This window comes from Patiria miniata, unplaced genomic scaffold, assembly GCF_015706575.1.
Source record: "Patiria miniata isolate m_02_andy unplaced genomic scaffold, ASM1570657v1 HiC_scaffold_17, whole genome shotgun sequence".
Lineage (NCBI taxonomy): Eukaryota > Metazoa > Echinodermata > Asteroidea > Valvatida > Asterinidae > Patiria > Patiria miniata.
This window is the reverse complement of record NW_024037055.1, coordinates 952469-973809: the sequence shown is the minus strand read 5'-3', so window position 1 is coordinate 973809 and position 21341 is coordinate 952469. Positions and strand designations below refer to the sequence as shown.

At 44.4% G+C, this 21341-nt stretch overlaps 1 protein-coding gene across 1 annotated transcript; it reads left to right on the top strand.

The window, feature by feature from the left end:
• Positions 1-16270: 16270 nt before the first annotated feature.
• On the top strand, positions 16271-17134 carry LOC119723965. Its single transcript, XM_038194887.1, has one exon. It carries the CDS (start codon positions 16271-16273, stop codon positions 17132-17134), a length of 864 nt encoding a protein of 287 aa, XP_038050815.1.
• The last annotated feature ends 4207 nt before the right edge of the window (positions 17135-21341 follow it).

Here is a 21341-nt window from a genome sequence, read left to right as displayed (position 1 = left end):
GGCTATAAGAATCTATCTGCCAAGTTTGGTGCTTTGGACCAGTCGGTCACGATTCCGACCATATGCCACCTGACTATAAGACCTTTAAGGCAAAGACCTGCTTTGGTGATGCCTCTGTCGTGTCGATAGGCTGCTTGGGAAGCTGGTATGTGGTCGTCTAATCTGTCGGCGACTCTCTTCGTCAAACAAAATAATGTCCATTATTTTCTGGATAATTGTCAGAAGAACGAATGGTCGTATGTTTACTGGAGGCCCTTTTGGTTTGCCTGGCTTAGGACTGAGGCACAGGAATACCTTTCTTGATGTCGTCAGGGTAGATGCCAGTGCTAGCGGTTTCATTCAGAGTCCTGGCAATTTCTTGAGCAATCATCTCGGGTCCATACTTCAGCAATTCGGCACTGAGATTGTCTTTTCCAGCACTTTTGCAATTTTTAAGTGATTGAATCGCCTTTTTAACTTCTATCTTGGTGAAGGGGTTGCTTCCATGGTCCAAGTCCGCTCGCACCCCCGCCCTACCCCCGCTGTGACACGCATGAGCTTCACAGAATCTTGTGAAGGAAGTGGGGGTAGTATTCTGGGTAATTTATCATGACCTATGTATAAAGACATCTGCAGCTGGCTGCAGCTGTTTAAAACTGCAGTTAGCCAATGCGCGCAAATGCACACATTCCATACCGGATGTGATTTCTATTTCATTGCGGACCGTGTGGACAAATTTTGAGCGTCGCATAATATGCAATTTGACCCAGGGTGAATTCGAAACGGAGCCTGAGCAAGTGACGGGAATTAAAAATGTATTAAAAAAACCATAATTTTTTACAGGTTTTCCTATATTATTACGCTTTTCAACGAAAAAAAGCATTTATGAATGGGAATAAAAGAGTGACGACTCAGTCTTCCTTCCTTACTTCCTTCTGTCCCATAGCGTTACGGCTGAGGGGCGACGTTATGATGGCATTTGTCACACAGTTCCTCTATTTGTTTCGGTGTTCTGCTGTTCTGAGAAGTTCTGCCCAATTAAGACCATTCCACTCTTTAATGTTGTCTACCCACATTTTCTGCTGTCTTCCCCTTTTGCGGCTACCATATGTCCTACCCTCCAGGATTGTGTTTGCGAGACTCCCCCTCCTTGTGTCCAAACCAGTGCAGTTTTCTCTTTTTGACGATTGTGAATAATCTGTCTTGTTTACCAATGTAGCTCTCCATTAGCTCACGCACAGCTTGGTTAGTGGTGTGGCTTGAGTAATGAACTTGGAGCAGTCTCCGTGTACAATTCATCTCAAAGGCGTTGATTCTCTTCTCCATCTATGCTGTTATCGTCCAGGTCTCACAACCATACAAGAAGATAGATGTTATCAGGGCCCGCAGTAGCTGCATTCTTGATGCCATGGAGATGTTCTTATCACGCCAGATCGGTTTCAGTTTGGCTAAGGCTGAAGTGGCAGTTGCAATCTTTATTTTGATTTCAGCTACAGATCTTGCATCCTCCGTGATTGTTGAGCCAAGGTACTTAAACTGGGTGGCACAATCCAGCTTCTCTCCATCTACTGAGAGTTCGACTTCTTTTCTGACCCCATCTTCATAACTTTGCTCTTGGCTGCGCTAATCTCCATCCCATAATTCCTTGCACTTCGCTCCAACCTTGTTGTTAACTCGCTCAGTTCTTCTGCTACTCCTGCCACAAGGTCAATGTCGTCAGCAAATCTCAAGTTGGAAATTTCTCTGCCTCCTATCTTGACCGAGCCCTGAAAATCTTCTAGAGCTTCTGTCATGATGTGCTCAAGGATCTGTTGAAGATTGTTGGAGACAAAAGGCAGCCTTGCCTAACTTCTACTCGTGTGTGGAACCATTCACTGATCTGATCTCCATAGGACTGCACTTTGAGATGCTTTGTACAGGGCTTCAATGGCATTCACAATTCCCTTGCTGACGTTAAATTTTCTCAGGATTGCACACAGACCCTCTTGCCAAACACGGTCAAAGGCTTTCTCAAAATCAATGAAGTTATGTGGGAGCGCTTTCTGGTCACTGCGGTACTTCTCACTCAGTACCCTGGGGTTGAATATTTGCTCGACTGTGCTGCGTCCTCTCCGAAACCCATCCTGCTCCTCTGCTATGATCTGTTCAGCCTGAGGGCGGAGTCTGTTAAGAATGATGCGCAACAGGATTTTGCTTGGGTGGCTGATCAAGCTTATTGTGCGGTAATTATTGCACTGCTTCGGATTTCCTTTCTTCGGAAGAGGCATTACCAGGGATTTAGTCCATGCAGATGGCCATGTGCCTGTACTCCACACTTCATTACAAAGTTTGGTGTAAGCTTAGATTGTTGCTTCTCCTCCGCTTTTTAGCATCTCTCCAGAAATGTTGTCAACACCTGGGGACTTGTCACACTTCAAACTTTCAATTGCTGCCTCGACTTCTGATTTCAAAATTGGCGGATCCTCCTCCTGTGACGAGTTTACGTCACGCAAGTTGTCAAGCATGGATTGATCTGCTGATATTTGGTAGTTGTATAAATCTTCACAGTACTCTCCAGCGACTTGTGACTGCCTTTTTCTCAGTTAGGAGATTGCCCTCCTTGCAGTGGCGTAGCCACGGGGGGGGGGGGGGGCTGTCGCCCCCCCCCCATGAAACCTTGTTGCCCCCCCAGTCGTCGCCCCCCCCCCCACACTGAGATTTTGAGTTTCTAAACAAATTATCATTGATCTACATGACGCCCCCCCCCATGAAATGTTCCAGCCCCCCCCCCCCCCCAGCGCCCCCCACTGAAAAATTCCTGGCTACGCCACTGCCTCCTTGTCTTCGATTGCTGTGGCTCGTGATAATTTTTGTTTTGTGAGGTCTTTGATTGCTTTGAATGCCTTTGCTGTCTTGTTCCGTTCCAAGCTGTTATCGATCTCCTTGCATTTTCCATTGAGCCACTTGTCCTTGGCCTCTTTTATGGCACTCGTGATGTCTTTATTGATCTTCCTGTACTTCTCACTATCTGCTTCGCTGCTGAACCTTTTTGGCTTCATTCCTCTCCTTTCATCACATAAGAGCGGGAGATCATTTGTCATCCATGGCTGCTTCTTATATCTTGCCTTTTCAAGGACCTTCTCTGCAGTACAGATGAAGTGGTCGTTCATCTGGTTGTTGAAGCTCTCTATGTCCAATTCTGCAGTGAGAAGTGGACCAAACTTGCCGCCAATCTGCGCTTTGAACTCTGCAGCAACTTCTGGGTCTTTCAGCTTGTCCAAGTCAAATTTGATCCTAGCTTGTTGTTTTTTCCTTCTTCAACCTCTTAAGCTTGAGTTTCAGGCTGGTCGTTACAAGATCGTGATCACTTCCAACATCTGCACTGGGGAAAGTTCTTGTCTTTGCTAGGTTCACACAAGACTGAAATCTCTTGCTTATAAGGATATGATCAATCATGTTGTGTGTCTTCCCATTTGGTGCATGCCACGTTGTTTTCCTTGACTGCTTATGTGGGTGGAGGGTGTTTACTACCACCAGGTCGTGGAATTTAGCAAATTCAAGCAGCATGAGCCCTCTGTCATTGGTTGTCCCCCATCCAAACTTGCCAATAGTGCCACTCCAGGTTGGGTATGACTCCGGACCTACTTTCGCATTCCAGTCCCCTAGTACGACACTAATGTCCCTCTTTGGGATTGTTGCCATGGTTGCATGAAGATCATGGTAGAAGTAATTGATGATGCTATCAGATGCGTCACTTGTTGGTGCATAAAAAGTGGTAAAAACGCGCCCTCTTTCCTGCGCACGGAGCCCATACCGAGAGGCAACCTCGTTTCCATGGGTACAATCTTGCTGCGCCATGTTGTTTCCCATCATGCCTTGCGCGATCTTAAGTGAAGGAATGCGCACGTGCCCATGGAGTCGAGGCTGACCGAGAGCAGCCTCGACTCCAGGGGCGCGTGCTCGTTCCTTACACTAACCCATGGCTGTGATGATGACGTAAATGACACTGAATGGCTATTCACAGCGTACTGCGCGGGCATTTCGAAGATTGCACGCCGGGCGCGCCCATAATGCGCTCGCGCTCGCGTGCTTAGCATTGCACGTAACGTCACGTCGGAAAAAAAATTATGATTCAAAAGTCGCGAAGCCTGTACGATATGGATTATGTCAGCCGCGTTTTTTCGCAAAAAAAACACCTGTATCTGTGGTTGTAAAGGCACGAAAGGGGTACGTACATTTAATACAAATCTTTGCTAATTAACACAACGTCTAAACGTTGTGTTTGAAAGGATTGATTCTTCAAAATCACAACTTTTAACATTTTAAAGATGGCGTCGGCACGTAAAACGGATAAAGTGCAGCCCTAATTATAATGTACCGTATTTTGGTATATTTAAATTACACAATTCCAGGGGTTACGATCGCGCAAGGCATGATGGGAAACAAACATGGTGCTGCAAGATCGTACCCACGGGGCACAAGGTTGGACCGAGAGGTATAGTTCAAGTTGAATTTAGTCAGGCGCCGCACAGATCACGAAATGCGCGTGTAGTTTTGAATATGGACCTGGCGGTCTATGTGTTTATAACGCACGCCCTCGTGCGTCGAACTTCCGGACCATCAGTTAAAAACGTACATTACACGTTGTTTTCAAATGAATTGCTAACTTTTGCACCACACACACACACACACACCCATACTTGTTTCACATGACTAGTGTGGACTTTCCATTGCTTTCGTGTAGTTAAGAAAAACCAGTGAAAAAACTCATTTTTCTCAAACTGTGAAAACTCTTTCAACCCAATTTTTTTTCTATGATTCCCTTTAGTGTTTCTCTTCATTCTGCTACAGATAAACCTAACCCAAAAATGCCTCTAAACCTGTTTTCCAGAAATGGGGAAACACTGTGTGGACGTGGGCAAGTCCACACAACGTCGGTGCTACCTACATTATGTGGACGTCTTTTGTTCGGAAGTCCACACTGCGTATGTAAGACAAGCTCACCCACACACACGCACCCATTCTGGAATTTGTATCCTTTGTTCTCGTATACTAAAGTTTTCGAGTTTGAAAGTGTACTTTCAAAATGTTCCTATTTTAACCAGAATTAATTACCTGGGCTGAAATTCGGGCTTAATATCCCTTACATTAAATACTTCAATTTGCAATGATCAACGTACCTTGAAAATTCCTAGTTTTTGAGTAAAATCCATGTATGTATTTCGTGATAACCTTGTGGAGACAATAACCTTGTATTCACTTATAGAAATTGCTCTGTGGAGACGTATACAATCTCTTGTTCCCTATTGTGCACATGTCTCCAGAGGGTACGTGTACCAGATCACACTGTATGTACATTGTACAACATTGGGTGTGCCAGACTATTTCTGCATTGTTGCCTCACTTTCGTTTGTTTTTAAATGTGACAATTAAAACATTAGAATATGTTTAATCACACACACAAAAATCCATGGTCAATTTTTTTTTTAATACTGTGTCGGGGGGGGGGGGAATCATTTTCCGCTTTGTTTTTAAAGGTTGAAGAAGGAAAAAACAACAAGCTAGGATCAAATTTGACTTGGACAAGCTGAAAGACCCAGAAGTTGCTGCAGAGTTCCAAGCTTAGATTGGCGGCAAGTTTGGTCCACTTCTCACTGCAGAATTGGACATAGAGAGCTTCAACAACCAGATGAACGACCACTTCATCTGTACTGCAGAGAAGGTCCTTGGAAAGGCAAGATATAAGAAGCAGCCATGGATGACAAATGATCTCCTGCTCTTATGTGATGAAATAATGAAATGAAAAGAGAAAGGGATTTTTTTACTGTTGATCTTTTCTACTTGCTTAAATGTTTCAAAATGTATGAGCCATCTTTATGTCGATATGTTAATTAATCTTTTAACTTTGTTGACTGTTATTTTCGTTCTGTTTTTGTATTTTTTTTATTAATTCATCTCTGATTCACCCAGCGAGCCCTTGACGTGCAAGACACCGGGGCATGTATGTTTGGTTATGGTTGTACCATCACTTGGGTAAATTTCTCAAATGTTTTCTTGGGAAACTTCCATCAGACGAACAACTGCAAACCTTTAGGTTCATTCCCGCTTTAGTCTGTCTGAACACTTATTTAGGGCCCTGCAAAGTAATTGTTTTTATTTCAATCGTTGAAAATTTATCTTTGTGTCCCATTAAACCTTAGTTTTTAGTTTTATTTTATCGTTTTGAAGGGTATTTTTGGTGCCTTCTCGGCTTTTATGCTAATGCAAAGTTCCAAATTCATGAGCAAAACTGTGATGTTATCCCGGGCAAAAAAACTCAAAGTTATACGGCTATTGCTAGAATTATGGACATTTTGCTGTCCTAAATTTCTTTCTTTGGTGATTCATTTTTGTATAAGTACATGGCAGTAAGCCAGTGAAACTCTTTCTCCCAAATGTTTTCAATGAGCCTAATTTGGGGTTCACAATTTAAACAGAAAACCCCTAAACTGAACATTGTCTTCCTGAAATGACATCATAGCAAAAGCACATGTACTCAGTAGTCCGGAAAAGCATGGAAACTTTAAAAATGTTTAAAGAAGTGCACTTTGTAATAACCAAACAAAAAAGGATGTCAACTATAGGTTTTCCCGGCCAAGTAAGCAGATTTGGCGGCCCGAAATTGGCGACCAATCACACATCTTCGCACGAATTTGAATGCACGTTGAGATCAACATTCAATTACCTAAAAACACCAATCAATTTCACATTAGAAGCATGCGATTTCACATTTTAATCATGCAATTTTAACAATAGGGCTTTCAAATTAAAATTGCACAAACGGACATCCAAATTCACCGGAGCTTCCAGCTGTGTAAGTTTGGTCATTAGAATTCACCAGTATAAGCATTATGTGAAAAGTAAGCAAAGGAATTCGAAATAGTTCCATGTACGGAAGACGGATCGTGCCACTCAATAAGTCTGAATATATTTTTTGTTTGCGTGAAACTTATTATCCGGCGGCCGCCACCTATTATCTGAGTCCACGTAAATATTTCGTATGTGTCCCTAGCAATCTAATGCACACAGACATGTTGATGTTCGCGGGCGAAATCTTTGAAAAGCAATTTCTCCCGTTTGGAAGACCATATCTTCATGCAACTTTCAGGGTTTGTTTCCCTTATAACGATCCAACTATGTGCTAAAAGTCGTTTTGATATGTTCGGTACTTTTCGTTGAAATTGAAAAAAGATGCCTGGTTACGTGCATTTTTAAAAGTTGTAACACTGGTGTTTGCAATATCTGTCAATCTTTTCAAGCCTGACGACGAATATCGATAAGGTTCATATCCATTATGGTGTGCGGTAAAAATTGCAGTATCGACTCCTTCACGAGTTTTCCTTCAGTTTGAAATAATAATACACAACAAAAGAAAAGTTTTATGTATCTGGCATCTTTTTCAAATGATAAGAGCGAGTTGTAGGCCTATGAATTACTCTTACTGAATAAGCAGCATTTTTTACTGCGAAAATCTAGACTAACTGCAGATCAGGGTAACTACACAGTCTCAGCCTAAAAATGTTAAAGAGTTTGCCATGACCTTAACATTGAAACATCTGCAAGATAAGTGCAAGATCTGCAAGATAAGCGCAAGAGATCAGCTTTTTGAAGCAAAATTGAAAGAAGTTGTAAATGCTTGCACCTGTTTAACAACTAACTATTCAGCAAGAGAAAGACTCTGCTTTCAGCCTTCGAGAAAGACTCTGCTAGGGTCGAAACGTCAGGCCACTAACTATTTTTTTGCATTTATACCATAGGTCCTTTTGGTTGGTAAGCAGTTTGCAACAGCTAATTCTATTATTCAGCAAGATGTGACAAGAGTGAGGCTAGTTTTGTTTAGTTTTTCATTCCATATTTTACTAAGGTATAAGTGTACCTCAGTAATCACCTGAAACAAAATTCAAAAATCAAACATTTCTGTCTGAATTATCTACACGATACTCATACCGCTTTTGTTATTTGCAACACTGTAAATTAAATGAAATCTCACCCCTGTAATTTAATATAGCTCTATGGTTGCAGTACCATACACGCCCATAGCTCGCCGGCCGCGAATATTTTATTTACACAACTGTCTGGGGTATCCATTTTTCAGGCGACTTGAATCACGGTTATAGGATTGTAACCTTTTACCTACACGAATGTTGGACAACTCGTACCCGAGACAACTCTACAAATTTGGGGTACGAGTTGTCCCTATACCACCTACACGCGCGCGCGCGTATACTCTCTCCACATGTGTGAAAGTTTATAATTTATGAATTGCAAGGACTTTTCGAGCACCGTCGTTGCCTAGTGGTTAGGCATGCTGGCTAATGATCGGAGGTCTCGAGTTCGATTCCTCGCTCTGCCAATAAAGATTTTGCTCTTTTTTTCAACAATTTTAAGTTGAATCTTAAAAACGTTATTAATTCAGTCGGATACTACTAGCCTCCACTCAAGCCTGGTTATAAAAACCAAGCCCCATAGGAAAGCGCACAAAGTACCCCAGATAGTTGTGTAAAAAAAAATATCGCTCGCCGGCCGGCTGCAGCTGTTCGTTTGGATACCGCCCTCTTTTGGCAGGTCAACAAATTGTGTGAACAAGTGATGATGGCGACTAGTACTGCTCGGACTGCTAATGATAACGTTAACAACATGTGTTCAACCATGGAGGAAGGAACCCATGATTCAACTACGAATTCTTTGGAAAGCAGGACAACGTCAAACGGACCAGATGGAGGGCAGACGGAGAACTTAAAGTGTGGCTGGTTGCGCAAGAGAACAAAGCTGTCGCATAAATGGGAAAAGCGTTGGTTTCTCCTCAAGAGCAACATGTTGTATTACGGGATTGATGCAACTGTCGAAGTAGGTCCCTATAGTAATTAGCTCTACTGAGAGTGGAGCGTTGAACTACGGTACCCTCCGTTTGTACGGAGGGAACCGTCATGACCGTAGTTCAACGCTCCACTCAGTAGAGCTACATACGTACTAGACCCGTGAACGTGGCTTGTAAACTACGCCACGTTCTTATGTCATTTCGAACCTGGCGAACGTGTCCCTCTGACTCCCTCCGTTACACACACTGGACGTTATTTTGCCCATGTAATAAGTACTCACATATGAAGCTGTCTTGAATTCTATTTGTACGTCAAAACTTGCATTTGACGAAAATTGAGGAAAATTCTGGCCCCGGTTCATGAAGTCAGTCCGCTACTGCTAGCTGCCATTTTCTCCCAACTGACGCATGCGCATTGCGTTTTATTTTCGTATGATTCGACGGCTGTTTACTGTCGCAGCTAAAACAGACATCGTTTTAGACAAGTTTCAAGTCCTTTCCTCTCTCACCGCACCGCATGCGGTCGCACGTGCGCCCGCGTGTGTGTGCACACACGTACTGCTGTACACGAGATGAGCCGAGCAGCCAATCGTCTGCGGGGTTTTTTTTTTTTCGGGGTTGCGACATGAAACAGCCGTCAATCTGTACAAGTGACTCGGACGCGTCCGGGGTTATTTGTCAGGGTCAGGTTAAAATCTAATTTCTACACGTTCGTATGGGTCTTTACTGATGGGCAAATTTCGTCGAAATTACACAGCCGAAACAATCGGACGGGCAAATTTAGATTTCTAGGTGAGTACTCAACAGCCATACGGAATTATGTATGTCGGATCGATTTCGCCAGGTTCGAAATGAAACAAGAACGTGGCGTTGTATACAACGACGCCACGTTCACGGGTCTACATACGTACGTGACGTAAGTCGTTGGGAATTAGTTCTCAGTAGCTCTACTGTAGTACTGAGCTAGCCCCATAAATGTGGCCTATTTACTGGACTGCCTCCGTAAACATAGGCCACACATCCACATGTACAAAAATCGTGTCGACGGAGCCAAATTTTGATTTTCACATTTAGGCTTAGTTTGTAGGGTTTTTTTGCTTTAGAAGCATACTCACCCTCTTTACAGGCTAATCAGAAAGTGCTGCCTTTTTCAGATGTCTAATTTTTGTGAAATTTCATGTTGAAATTTTGATACGCAAACGTGTAAAAATGAATCTGGAAATTTCACGAAAAATATACATCTGAAAAAGGCAGCACTTTCTGATTAGCCTATAAAGAGGGTGAGTATGCTTCTAAAGCAAAAAAAACCTACAAACTAAGCCTAAATGTGAAAATCAAAATTTGGCTCCGTCGACACGATTTTTGTACATGTGGATGTGTGGCCTATGTTTACGGAGGCAGTCCAGTAAATAGGCCACATTTATGGGGCTAGTACTGAGCATGCTGAGTGGAGCGCTGGAACTACGGTACCCTCAGTAGTGTTACGCCCCAACTATGGCATCGGTCCCAACTATAGTTGGGACTGTCCCAACTATAGTGCGGCAGTTGGGTCGGCCCAACTATAGTTAGGACTGGAGTTGCGCCGGACGCTCGAAACAGGGTGTCAATGTTCCGCGGCACTGGCACCATATACCGGTATTTGTCGTGCATGCGCATGCCGCAGGGCTGGCCGGCCACATGGTACTCCCTAGTTGGATGAGTTGTCCACCTGGGTTTTATAGTCCAGCAACATTTTTTTATGCAAAATTCAAAGATTGGCGTGGCCCAGCAATAGATGGGCCCCACCCTAGCCCAGGTTGGACGAAGTCTTCATTGCAATACGACTAACGTAGGGAGGAAAGGGAGTCCACCAGGGCTAGGCCCCACCCATAGCTAATTTCAATGGTTCCAAGTAAAGTCAGACGTGTATATCAGAGCTGTAGAAATGTTACGGTAGCTGTACAACAAGTGAACTATAGTTAGGACCGCAAAATTCAAAGATTGGCGTGGCCCAACTATAGATGGGCCCCACCCATAGCTAATGTCAATGGTCCCAAGTAAAGTCGGACATGTATCAGAGCTGTAGGGAATGTTTTATAGTTGTACATCAATGTAAACTATAGTTGGGACACCGCAAAATAAAAAGATTGGAGTGGCCCAACTATAGATGGGCCCCCTTGATTACTCCCAACTACAGTTGGGCCAGCCCAACTGTGAAACCACAGTTGGGACCGTCCTAACTATAGTTGGGACGGTCCCAACTGTAGTTGGGACCGATACCATAGTTGGGGCGTAACAGTAGTACTAGCGCTCCATCGCATAGGCATACTGACTACACATTTATATTACTGACACACGGTATGCATTTTTTTGCATACCCTGGAGGACAAAAGGCCCGAAAAAAAACTGGTAAAGAGAATGCAAATGAGATAGACAGTTACCCTGGATAGATCTACACATTCATGACATTCCATATGACCCCTTATATTGTTCCCAACAAGCGGTAATTTTGAAAAAAGAACAAAATATTCTGATAAACTTACTGCTCACAATTAAATGTGTCTGCCAAGTTGTGCAATACATTTCTTGGCTGATCCGTCGAGTGCGTGTGTCACATTACTATCACAGAAAAACAAGTCGGCCTCGTGCTGAATCAGCGACTGTTTCGTGTAATGATATGTACATGTACCTCGCACCAAATGCCACAGTCATTCTGTAGGCTGAGTTAATACTCAATCTAGGATCGGAGTAGGACTTGACATTTTGGGGGGAAAAAAAGAAGTTGTCCTCGCGAACCCATTCAAGATTTGGCAAACACAATGGGAGGGCGCTATTTGGTTTGGGTATACTTCTAGAATTAGAAGGCAGCCCGTGTGCACACGGGGTGCCTTCTAATTCTAGAAATAGTTTGGGTAATTTGGGTTGTCAAGGAGAAATTCCTTTTAACACGAAATGCCAAAACCTTAGCATCGAATGAAAACTCTTGGAAAATGGAACAAACTAGCTTGAGAAACTCCAGCATCAATGTTGTTAAATGTCAAATTTCCTGATGAGCATTGGAGCTGGAGTTTCTTAAAAGAACAAACTCCTTGTTGAATTATCAATATTGGATCAGTAGTAGTTTACAAGATATTTATTTTGTGTTAAATTATATGCCATGCAGTGAAGACATCAGCTTACATATTATAAGTGGCAGTTGTGGCCCTGGAACGAGAATAAAATATGGCCGACTGCACACGGCCGGGCTGGCCGGCAACGTATGTGATTGCACGCGAACGCACCAGCGCACCAGCTCCGTGGGTGTCTTCATTTACGCGACATGGAACCGACAACCCTAATACAAAAGGATTGACCCAAATCAGAGAGAGGCTTCCTATTATGTCTGCCATATCTCAAATAGACTTATGACTAGGGGCCGATTTACATTATCTTACAACTCTTAGGACTTAAGACGAGTCCCAATCTAAGATCGATCCTAGCTACAATGTAAGACAAGAAAGACAGAATTCACTGAACGCATCTTTCAGCAAGACGCATCAAAATTACCAATTTGATGGCTGTTTCATGTTTGTTTTTATTGCTTGTCGAAACAGTCCTTGAAAAGACAGCCGCAAAACCAATTACCTGCTCGTGTGCATAGAACACAAACTTTCGCCTGAAAAATTTCTCTAATCGTTAAATTTCACACGCAAAGTAGGTCTGCACAAGATACCAATATGACTTACCATCACTCTATTTGGAGAACCCAAGGTATTTTATTTTAAAAGTCGACAAGGTGTTAGCGAAAAACAATGTAATTACATTTTATAAATAAGTTATTTTTATTATTATTTTTTTATTTATTGTCACAATTTTTAAATTATGGCTCTAGGCCGACACTCGACTTAAACGAGAAGACGTTGCAAAGATGTCCAGACAATATACAAATTAACATACTATTCGTGAGATAAGACGACCTTAAGACCGATCTTAAGTTAAGACGAGTTCAACCGCATTGCTAAGGAAGTTAGGACATGTTGAGTGCGTCTTCAGTTTGATAAAATCAATCCTAGGACGAGCCGAGAGAAAAGACGAATTACCCTTCCTAATAGTGGGGCAGATAGGGGAAATATTTGGGGGAATTGTGCCTTTGATGATACAAGCCTGACATTTGGCACACAGTCAAAGTATGTCATGAGAAAGATATTTGGACAAATCTGTGATGGCCCTATAGCCAAATATCTTTCTCATGACATACTGGTACTCTGACTGTGTGCCAAATGCCATGCTTGTATCATCAAAGGCACAATCCCATCACCATCTGTCGTACTATAAGACGTTTCGTGAAATTGGCCCCTCCCCTGGTGATCTTACAGGGACACAACATCCTTTTCTCAAGAACAGTGCGACATTTTGTATAGTTTCCTTTCAACCAGAGCTTTGAAATAAGTAAACAATAGTAAACATACAAATTTCGGCGATATCAGGAGGATGTGCCCCTTTTAGGGTGGTTCACTAGGAACCTTCCTCTTCCTTGCAAATCCCAATACCATGTTGTAAACTGTGCACATAAACAGTTGGACTCTGTGTATTTCTGGTATGCCTAATCCCACGTAAAGCACAGTCAGTTTACTAGTGCAGTACTCATCCTAACGGATCCCAACAACCCCCTGGTGTCGGAGTTTGGCTTGTTGGGGATTGTTACGGTTATTAAGCTACTGCCACTATCTTGTAGGCGCAATTGCAGAATACCCCGCCACTCGATCTATCCACCTCGTAGCCGGCTACGAGGTCACGGTTGGTTGACCTCAATAAACATTCTCAGCGCTACTTGTATGTACTATGCGTCATGCTCCATTGCACTCCCACTTCGTGACCGCGTAGCCGCCAACAGGGTGGTTGGTTTGGACTTAGAATTTTTTCAGCAACTCCCATTCCTTTTGTGTTGCTTTGTTCTCAAGCATATTCAAGGGGACTCCTACTCCGTATCCGCGTAGCCGCCAACAGGGTGGTTGGTTTGGACCTAAAAAAATTTTCAACAACTCCCATTCCTTTTGTGTTGCTTCGTTCTCAAATAATGGACCCCCACTCAGTATCCGCGTAGCTGGCATGGACTTGAATTGTTTCTTTTCCAGGGATTCCAACCTCGTAGCCAGAGATTTTAGGGGTGTATTTCCGATTGGCGGGGTATTCTGCAATTACTCCATCTTGTACTATAACTAGACCACCGAGGAGCTTCGGTAGCTACCAAAAATTAAAACCTTATTACATTATTCCACATTCAATCAAGATTTGACGTCATATGGAATAACTACCGGTTCCGTATCCTCACGAAATTAGGGACCAGTACCGGTTCTGTAGCCACTGCCTTATTGAGTAGTCGGGCACAACCCGATCACTGTTTTGAATGGTCAATATTAATTAGGTGATCTGGTTAAACCCAAACACCTATTGATGATGTAAGTTGTAACAATTAATCTTCTTTCTTTGGTGGTGGTGCTGTTGTTTTTTTTCTTGACAATAATTCTCTATGAGTTTTCTTCCAAACGCAACAATGTATAAACATGAAACATGAGGGACTAACATCAACCTTGATCTGAAGATGTGCATATTGCTGTGACATCATGATGATGTCATCAGGTATCAAATTGCAGGCGATTTTAGTTGAAAAAGTGATCAATTTCTTTTACTTATAACTGTTTAACAAAATGATCATGTTCATACATGTACAGGGTGAGTCAAGAAATGCAGAACCCAAACCCCCCAAATTATATTTCATATTTAAAAAAATATGTAGCACCAAACATAATAATGACTAGAAAGCCAATTTCATATTACGTTTAGGTGAACAAATTACTAAAATTGCTCAATTCATTCAAAGAAAATCACCATTTAAACACAATGACCCTGAAGCCTCTTTCCTCCAAAAATGCGATTTCAAGAATCGTCGTCACAATTGTCTTCAAACATCACTAGTTTAAATGTAAAAAAATATTCAACAAAGTCCTTTTGATGGCCCTTCTTTTCAAAAAAGTGGATTTAATACATCATATTGTTTGCTTAAGGCCCCCCCCCCCAAAGTCTTTGGTTTCTGGTATGGAGCTTGCCCCGAAAGTGGTGCGGTGACGCCGGGTTTTTTTTCCCCTACTTTTTTTCTTCAAATTTCAGCTGATGTTGCAGATGATGCTTCGATCCCCTTAAAACTCTCAAAAATATCCTTCAGGGTGGAGCTTGAGGTGACCTCAGTAAGGCCATAAGGCTTGAGAATTCTGCACCCACTTACGATCTCGACCGACACGAAGTTTGGATAGTCAAGACAAAAATCGGAGAAAACGGTAACGTCAGACCATACCAGGCAAGCATACCAGAAACCGGAGACTTTTTTTTGTTTGCCAAACCAGGGTTGTTAATGGGTCATTCCGAGTCAATTCAACACGATTTTGGACCCAACCCTCACAGATTGAAACAATATTTGGTGTGATGATTGGCCTATATGAGAAACCCCCAGAACTGAAGTTTTTCCTAACTTGGCTCGTAAGTTTTTGAGATATACACGTCCCGCAGTACGTTATCGGGCATCATATCAGCGCTTTCCGGGAACCGATCAACGGTCGAGATACTGCGGTGATGATGCACGGACAGTCTAATTGACATAAAATGACCCCGCCCCCATTGGTCATTGCGAGAAAGTAAAAAACCAATTATGCAAGTGCGCTACACAACAATGCAACTATTGCTCTTGATCACTGATGTCTTGGGCCAAGATACTGGGGGAAACGTGCCCCCACCAATGACCCCCCCCCCAAGAAAGATACTGTATATAAACATTTTGACACAACACATTAGGGCTGTCAAGGGCAAGTCTGTATGTACAAGTACCTGTGTAAATACGTGCAAAGTGTTTTTTTTTCCTGGACATGCTATCTTTAAAAAAATCATAACTTGAAAACTTTGAGAGCACTGTGGTGCCCCTTTTCAACTTTGACCTTATGCTAATGAGCGTGCTTGGTCAGCCATCTTTTGTTCTCGTGTCACCGCGTGGTGAAAGTCCTTCACAGTTATCGGAATTTTCTCCGTGATTTATTCCAGCTCGGAACTTGCTGAAAGTATCAGCATTTGTACAGTTGTATCCAGTTTTTATTGTACTTTATTTTGGATCGTGCAGTTGACGATCTTTGAGCGAACTCACCTCGTTTGAGGGAGACTTTTTCTCGCGAAATCGAGAAGCACTTTCGCGGGCCAACTCGCCCCCACGGACTCCGCGTGTGCTCGCCCCCATTGGATTGTTATACACTCGCGTATTACCCGGAGTGCTTCAATTTCGTCGTCGGTGTCCATAAGACGAACTATAGGGTGAGTTGTTGCGTTCTTATTTATGTAGCTAACCACTACATTTGGTGACCCAGACATCAAAGAGCTACACCTTTGATATTTGGTGACATTTTAAGCCCAACAACTGGTTTTCTCTCCCACCACCTTGCAATTTTCGCCAGCATCATGAGCACGGAAAAGGGTGAATCATCCAAAACTGTTGATCAATCAGACATGCCAGAGGATAAGCCACAAATTGGAGCACTGTCCATCAAGCTACCCCCCTTCTGGCCAGCAGATCCCCTCATTTGGTTTGCGCAAGCGGAAGCACAATTCCATACCCGGGGAATCAAGCGTGAAGACACCAAATTTGCCCACATTTTGGCTGCGGTGCAACCTGAGATTATTCAAGAAGTCCGTGATTTGGTGATCACTCCTCCTAAGAAAAACCCGTATCAGAAGCTCAAGGAAGAAATGATTAAACGTACGTCAGCTTCCGAGCAAAAACGGCTGCAGATGCTACTCACCGAAGAAGAGTTAGGTGACAAGAAACCCTCGCAGTTATTGCGTCGCATGCGTCAACTACTCGGTGAACACAAACTAGAGGAGGGAATTTTCAAGCAACTCTTCCTACAACGGCTCCCATCCAACGCACAGCTTGTCCTTGCTTCATCCAGGGACTCCGTTTCGCTAGAGCAGCTTGCTGCACTCGCTGAACGCATCCTTGAGGTCTACGTCCCTCCGGTCAACGTCGTGACTACACCGGCTCCCTCCTCGTCTGGGGAACTTGCTGAGCTGCGAGACCAGATCTCCAAACTCACCATGCAAGTGAGCTCCATGCAGGCGCAACTGAAACGCCAGTCCCATTCCCGTAGCCAGAGTCGTACTCACCCACGCAGTGCCAGCCGTGACCAAGCATCAACGCCCTCTGACACCGCGAACACACAAACATTGTGTTGGTACCATCGCCGTTTCGGTGCTGAGGCCCATAAATGCGTCCAGCCTTGCTCCTACACCACTCAGCAGGGTAACGATCCCACCAGGGGATAGGCGCGGCACTTCCACCTGGTACCCAACCTGGCCGCTTGTTCTTCATCAATGACTCTTCCCACAAACGGAAATTCCTAGTAGACACTGGGGCAGCTGTAAGCATTTTTCCACCCAACGCAGTCGAAAGGAAACACCCGTCGACGTTTTCACTGCAGGCCGCAAATGGTACCAGCATACCTACTTATTGACACCACTACTAGCCTCTCGGTTACTGGAACAGTGGCGCCAGAAATGCCCGTCAGCCCCATATTGGTCCAGCCATCCAACCCAACCAGGTACGACAAAGTTCTCCGTGAATTTCCACAGATCACTCAACCGACAGGCAAAGATGCACCTGTGCTGCATGACATCACACATTGCATAGTTACCACAGGACCACCAGTCACAGCTCGTCCCCGGCGTCTAGCTCCAGATCGTACTGCCATAGGAAAGGAAGAGTTCAACCACATAATGGACTTGGGCATTATTCGGCCCTCTGACAGCAATTGGTCCAGTCCTCTCCACATGGTCCCCAAGAAGACACCAGGTGACTGGCGCCCATGCGGGGACTACAGAGCCCTGAATCGTGTCACCGTGCCTGACCGCCATCCCATCGCCCATCTCCAGGATTTTGCATCCAATCTTGCAGGATGTTCAGTCTTCAGCAAGATCGACTTGGTACGTGCATACCACCAGATACCGGTCGAACCTTCAGATGTGCACAAAACCGCAATCATTACCCCTTTCGGTCTCTACGAGTTCGTTCGCATGCCGTTTGGATTACGAAACGCTGCCCAGACCTTCCAACGTTTCATGGACAAGGTCGTCCGCGGACTCTCATTCATGTATGTTTACATGGATGACATACTCGTTGCCAGCAAGTCGCCAGAGCAGCATGAGGAACATCTCCGTCTGCTCTTCGACCGGTTACAGCACTACGGAATGGTGATCAATACCGGCAAGTGCACCTTTGGAGTGTCAGAGCTACAATTCCTCGGACACCATGTAGACAAGCAGGGTATTCGTCCGCTCGCAGACAAGGTCTCCGCGATCCGGGATTTCCCGCAACCCACTTCACTGAAGAAGTTGAGAGGTTTCCTCGGTCTAGTCAACTTCTACAGGAGATTCATCCCCAACTGTGCCCGCATCCTTGCCCCACTGAATGACCTCCTCGCAACTCACAACAACCAGCCTCGCAAGCCACTTACTTGGGAACCTCGTCACCAACAGGCCTTCCAAGACATCAAGGCAGCCCTATCCAGTGCTACGCTGCTCGTTCACCCCGACACCACCCTGCCGTTAAGCGTCATAGTTGATGCATCCGACACTGCAGTTGGCGGGGTCCTTCAGCAAGGTAATCCGGGAGAGTCCCAACCCATTGCTTTCTTCTCCCAGAAGCTGACAGCAACTGAGTCACGGTATAGTGCTTTTGGTCGAGAGCTTTTTCGCAATGTACCTGACCATACGACACTTCAGACACATGCTTGAGGGTCGTCGGTTCTGTGTTTTCACTGACCACAAACCACTCACTCATGCTCTGCATTCCAGGCCTGACCGACACTCTCCTCGTGAGATCCGTCATCTGGACTACATATCGCAGTACACCTCAGACATCCGCCACATCAAGGGCACCGATAATGTAGTCGCTGATGCACTGTCCCGACCCGATGTCGCTGCGATCTTCCAGGACACAACAATCGATTTCAGCCAGATTGCAGCAGACCAGAAGGAGGATGAAGAGATTGCAGGCTTGAAAAACTCCACTTCCAGCCTCGTCCTCAAGGACCTCCCCCTTCCAACTGCCAATGGCACTATACTTTGCGATGTTTCCACTGGGAACCCACGCCCAGTCGTGCCTGCAGGACACAGACGGCCTGTTTTCAATGCCATTCATGGCTTATCCCACCCTGGTGCCAAGGCTACAGAGAAGCTCATCACAGCTCGTTACGTCTGGCCAGATGTCAAGCGCGATGTACGCAAATGGGCTCGTGAATGTTCTCCGTGTCAACGGTCAAAAATTCATCGTCATACAAAAGCACCGTTGGGCACGTTCCAGATGCCTGATGCCCGTTTCCAACACGTCCATATTGACCTGGTTGGACCGATCCCATCATCCAATGGTTTCTCATACCTGCTGACCTGCATAGATCGATACACACGGTGGCCTGAAGCAATCCCTATCAGTGACATCACAGCCGAGTCAGTAGCCAAAGCATTCGTAGACAGATGGATCTCTGTTTTCGGAACGCCAGCATCCATCACTACAGACAGGGGACGTCAATTCGAGTCAGCACTGTTCACATCCCTCACCAAACTTCTTGGCAGTACTCGCATTCGAACCACCTCTTATCACCCACAGTCCAACGGTGTGGTAGAACGCTTTCACCGTCAGCTCAAGGCATCTCTGAAGTCTCATCTCGACCCATCTCGATGGACTGAGTACCTACCCATCACACTGCTGGGCATTCGTGCAACGGTCAAGTCTGACATCGGTTGCTCTCCGGCTGAACTGGTTTACGGCACTACAATGCGTCTTCCGGGCCAGTTTGTTGACCCTGCCAAAGATACCACTCTGCTTGATTGCAGCTCATTCGTAGATCGACTACAACATCACATGGCTCAACTTTCACCAGCAAGGACACGCGTCACAGGCACTGCTGTTCACATCCCGAAAGATCTGCAGTCGTGTACACATGTTTATGTCCGCTGTGATGCCGTCCGTAAGCCCTTGCAGCCCCCTTACAACGGACCTTTCCTTGTACTTGGCCGCAAAGACAAACATTTCACCTTGTCTATTTCCAACAAGCGTGAGCAAGTCAGCATTGATCGTCTCAAGGTGGCGTACACAGAAGCTACAATTTCTGATGAGAATACAACCACCTCTAACTCCTCCGGCACTCACCAAGTCGTACAGGATGTTCCTGCACATGCCAACACTTCTTCACCACCACGAGCACCACCTTCACAACTTCCAGTGACACCTCAACTCCCAGCATCACCTCAAACACCACCCGTCACCAGGACAACCAAGTCAGGGCGTCATGTCCGTTGGCCCAAGCGTTATGTGGAAGTTATTGACATTAGCTGAACCTCGCATTTTTTTTTCTTCTATCGCTGGTTCATTCCTTTTTACCCAATTCACCATCTGGGAGGGGGCTAATGTGGTGCCCCTTTTCAACTTTGACCTTATGCTAATGAGCGTGCTTGGTCAGCCATCTTTTGTTCTCGTGTCACCGCGTGGTGAAAGTCCTTCACAGTTATCGGAATTTTCTCCGTGGTTTATTCCAGCTCGGAACTTGCTGAGAGTATCAGCATTTGTACAGTTGTATCCAGTTTTTATTGTACTTTATTTTGGATCGTGCAGTTGACGATCTTTGAGCGAACTCACCTCGTTTGAGGGAGACTTTTTCTCGCGAAATCAAGAAGCACTTTCGCACGCCAACTCGCCCCCACGGACTCTGCGTGTGCTCGCCCCCATTGGATTGTTATACACTCGCGTATTACCCGGAGTGCTTCAATTTCGTCGTCGGTGTCCATAAGACGAACTATAGGGTGAGTTGTTGCGTTCTTATTTATGTAGCTAACCACTACAGCACCAATCCCAAAATTTTCCAAAATTGTTGCTTACATCATAAACTAACATCTGGAAAAAAATTACGAAATTTAAAGCATATATATTTTCGTAATTCAAGGTCAAAGGTCATTTCTTTACGCATTTTCTCTGCGCTTCATGCTGCGACTTTGGTTTTATTCTATGAAATGGAGGCCATTCAAAGAGCTTTAATATGATGTACAACTTGGCTTTGTAGGCACTATAGTTTTGGAGATATACAAGTATTTAAAGTTTGGAGGTCATACTAATTAGTCAAAAGTTTGTTGACCCGTAACTCAAAAACTAACGAGCCAAATTACAAACAATTTCAGTTCTGGGGGCTTCTCATATAGGCCAATCATCACACCAAATATCGTTTCAATCTGTGAGGGTCGGGTCCAAAATCGTGTTGAATTGACACGGTATGACCCTAATAAAGATATTGTGTACTACAGGTGTTGACAGTTGTTGAAACAAGTATTGTGTGTCATTGTCTTTGTTGTTCCAAACAGTCAGAATACACACTAAACTGCTTATTTTGGACGAAACAGGTTTTACGGTCATTGCGTTTAAATGGTGAATATTCTTTGAACGGATTGAGCAATTTCAGTAGTTTTTTCATCTAAAAGTAGCTTA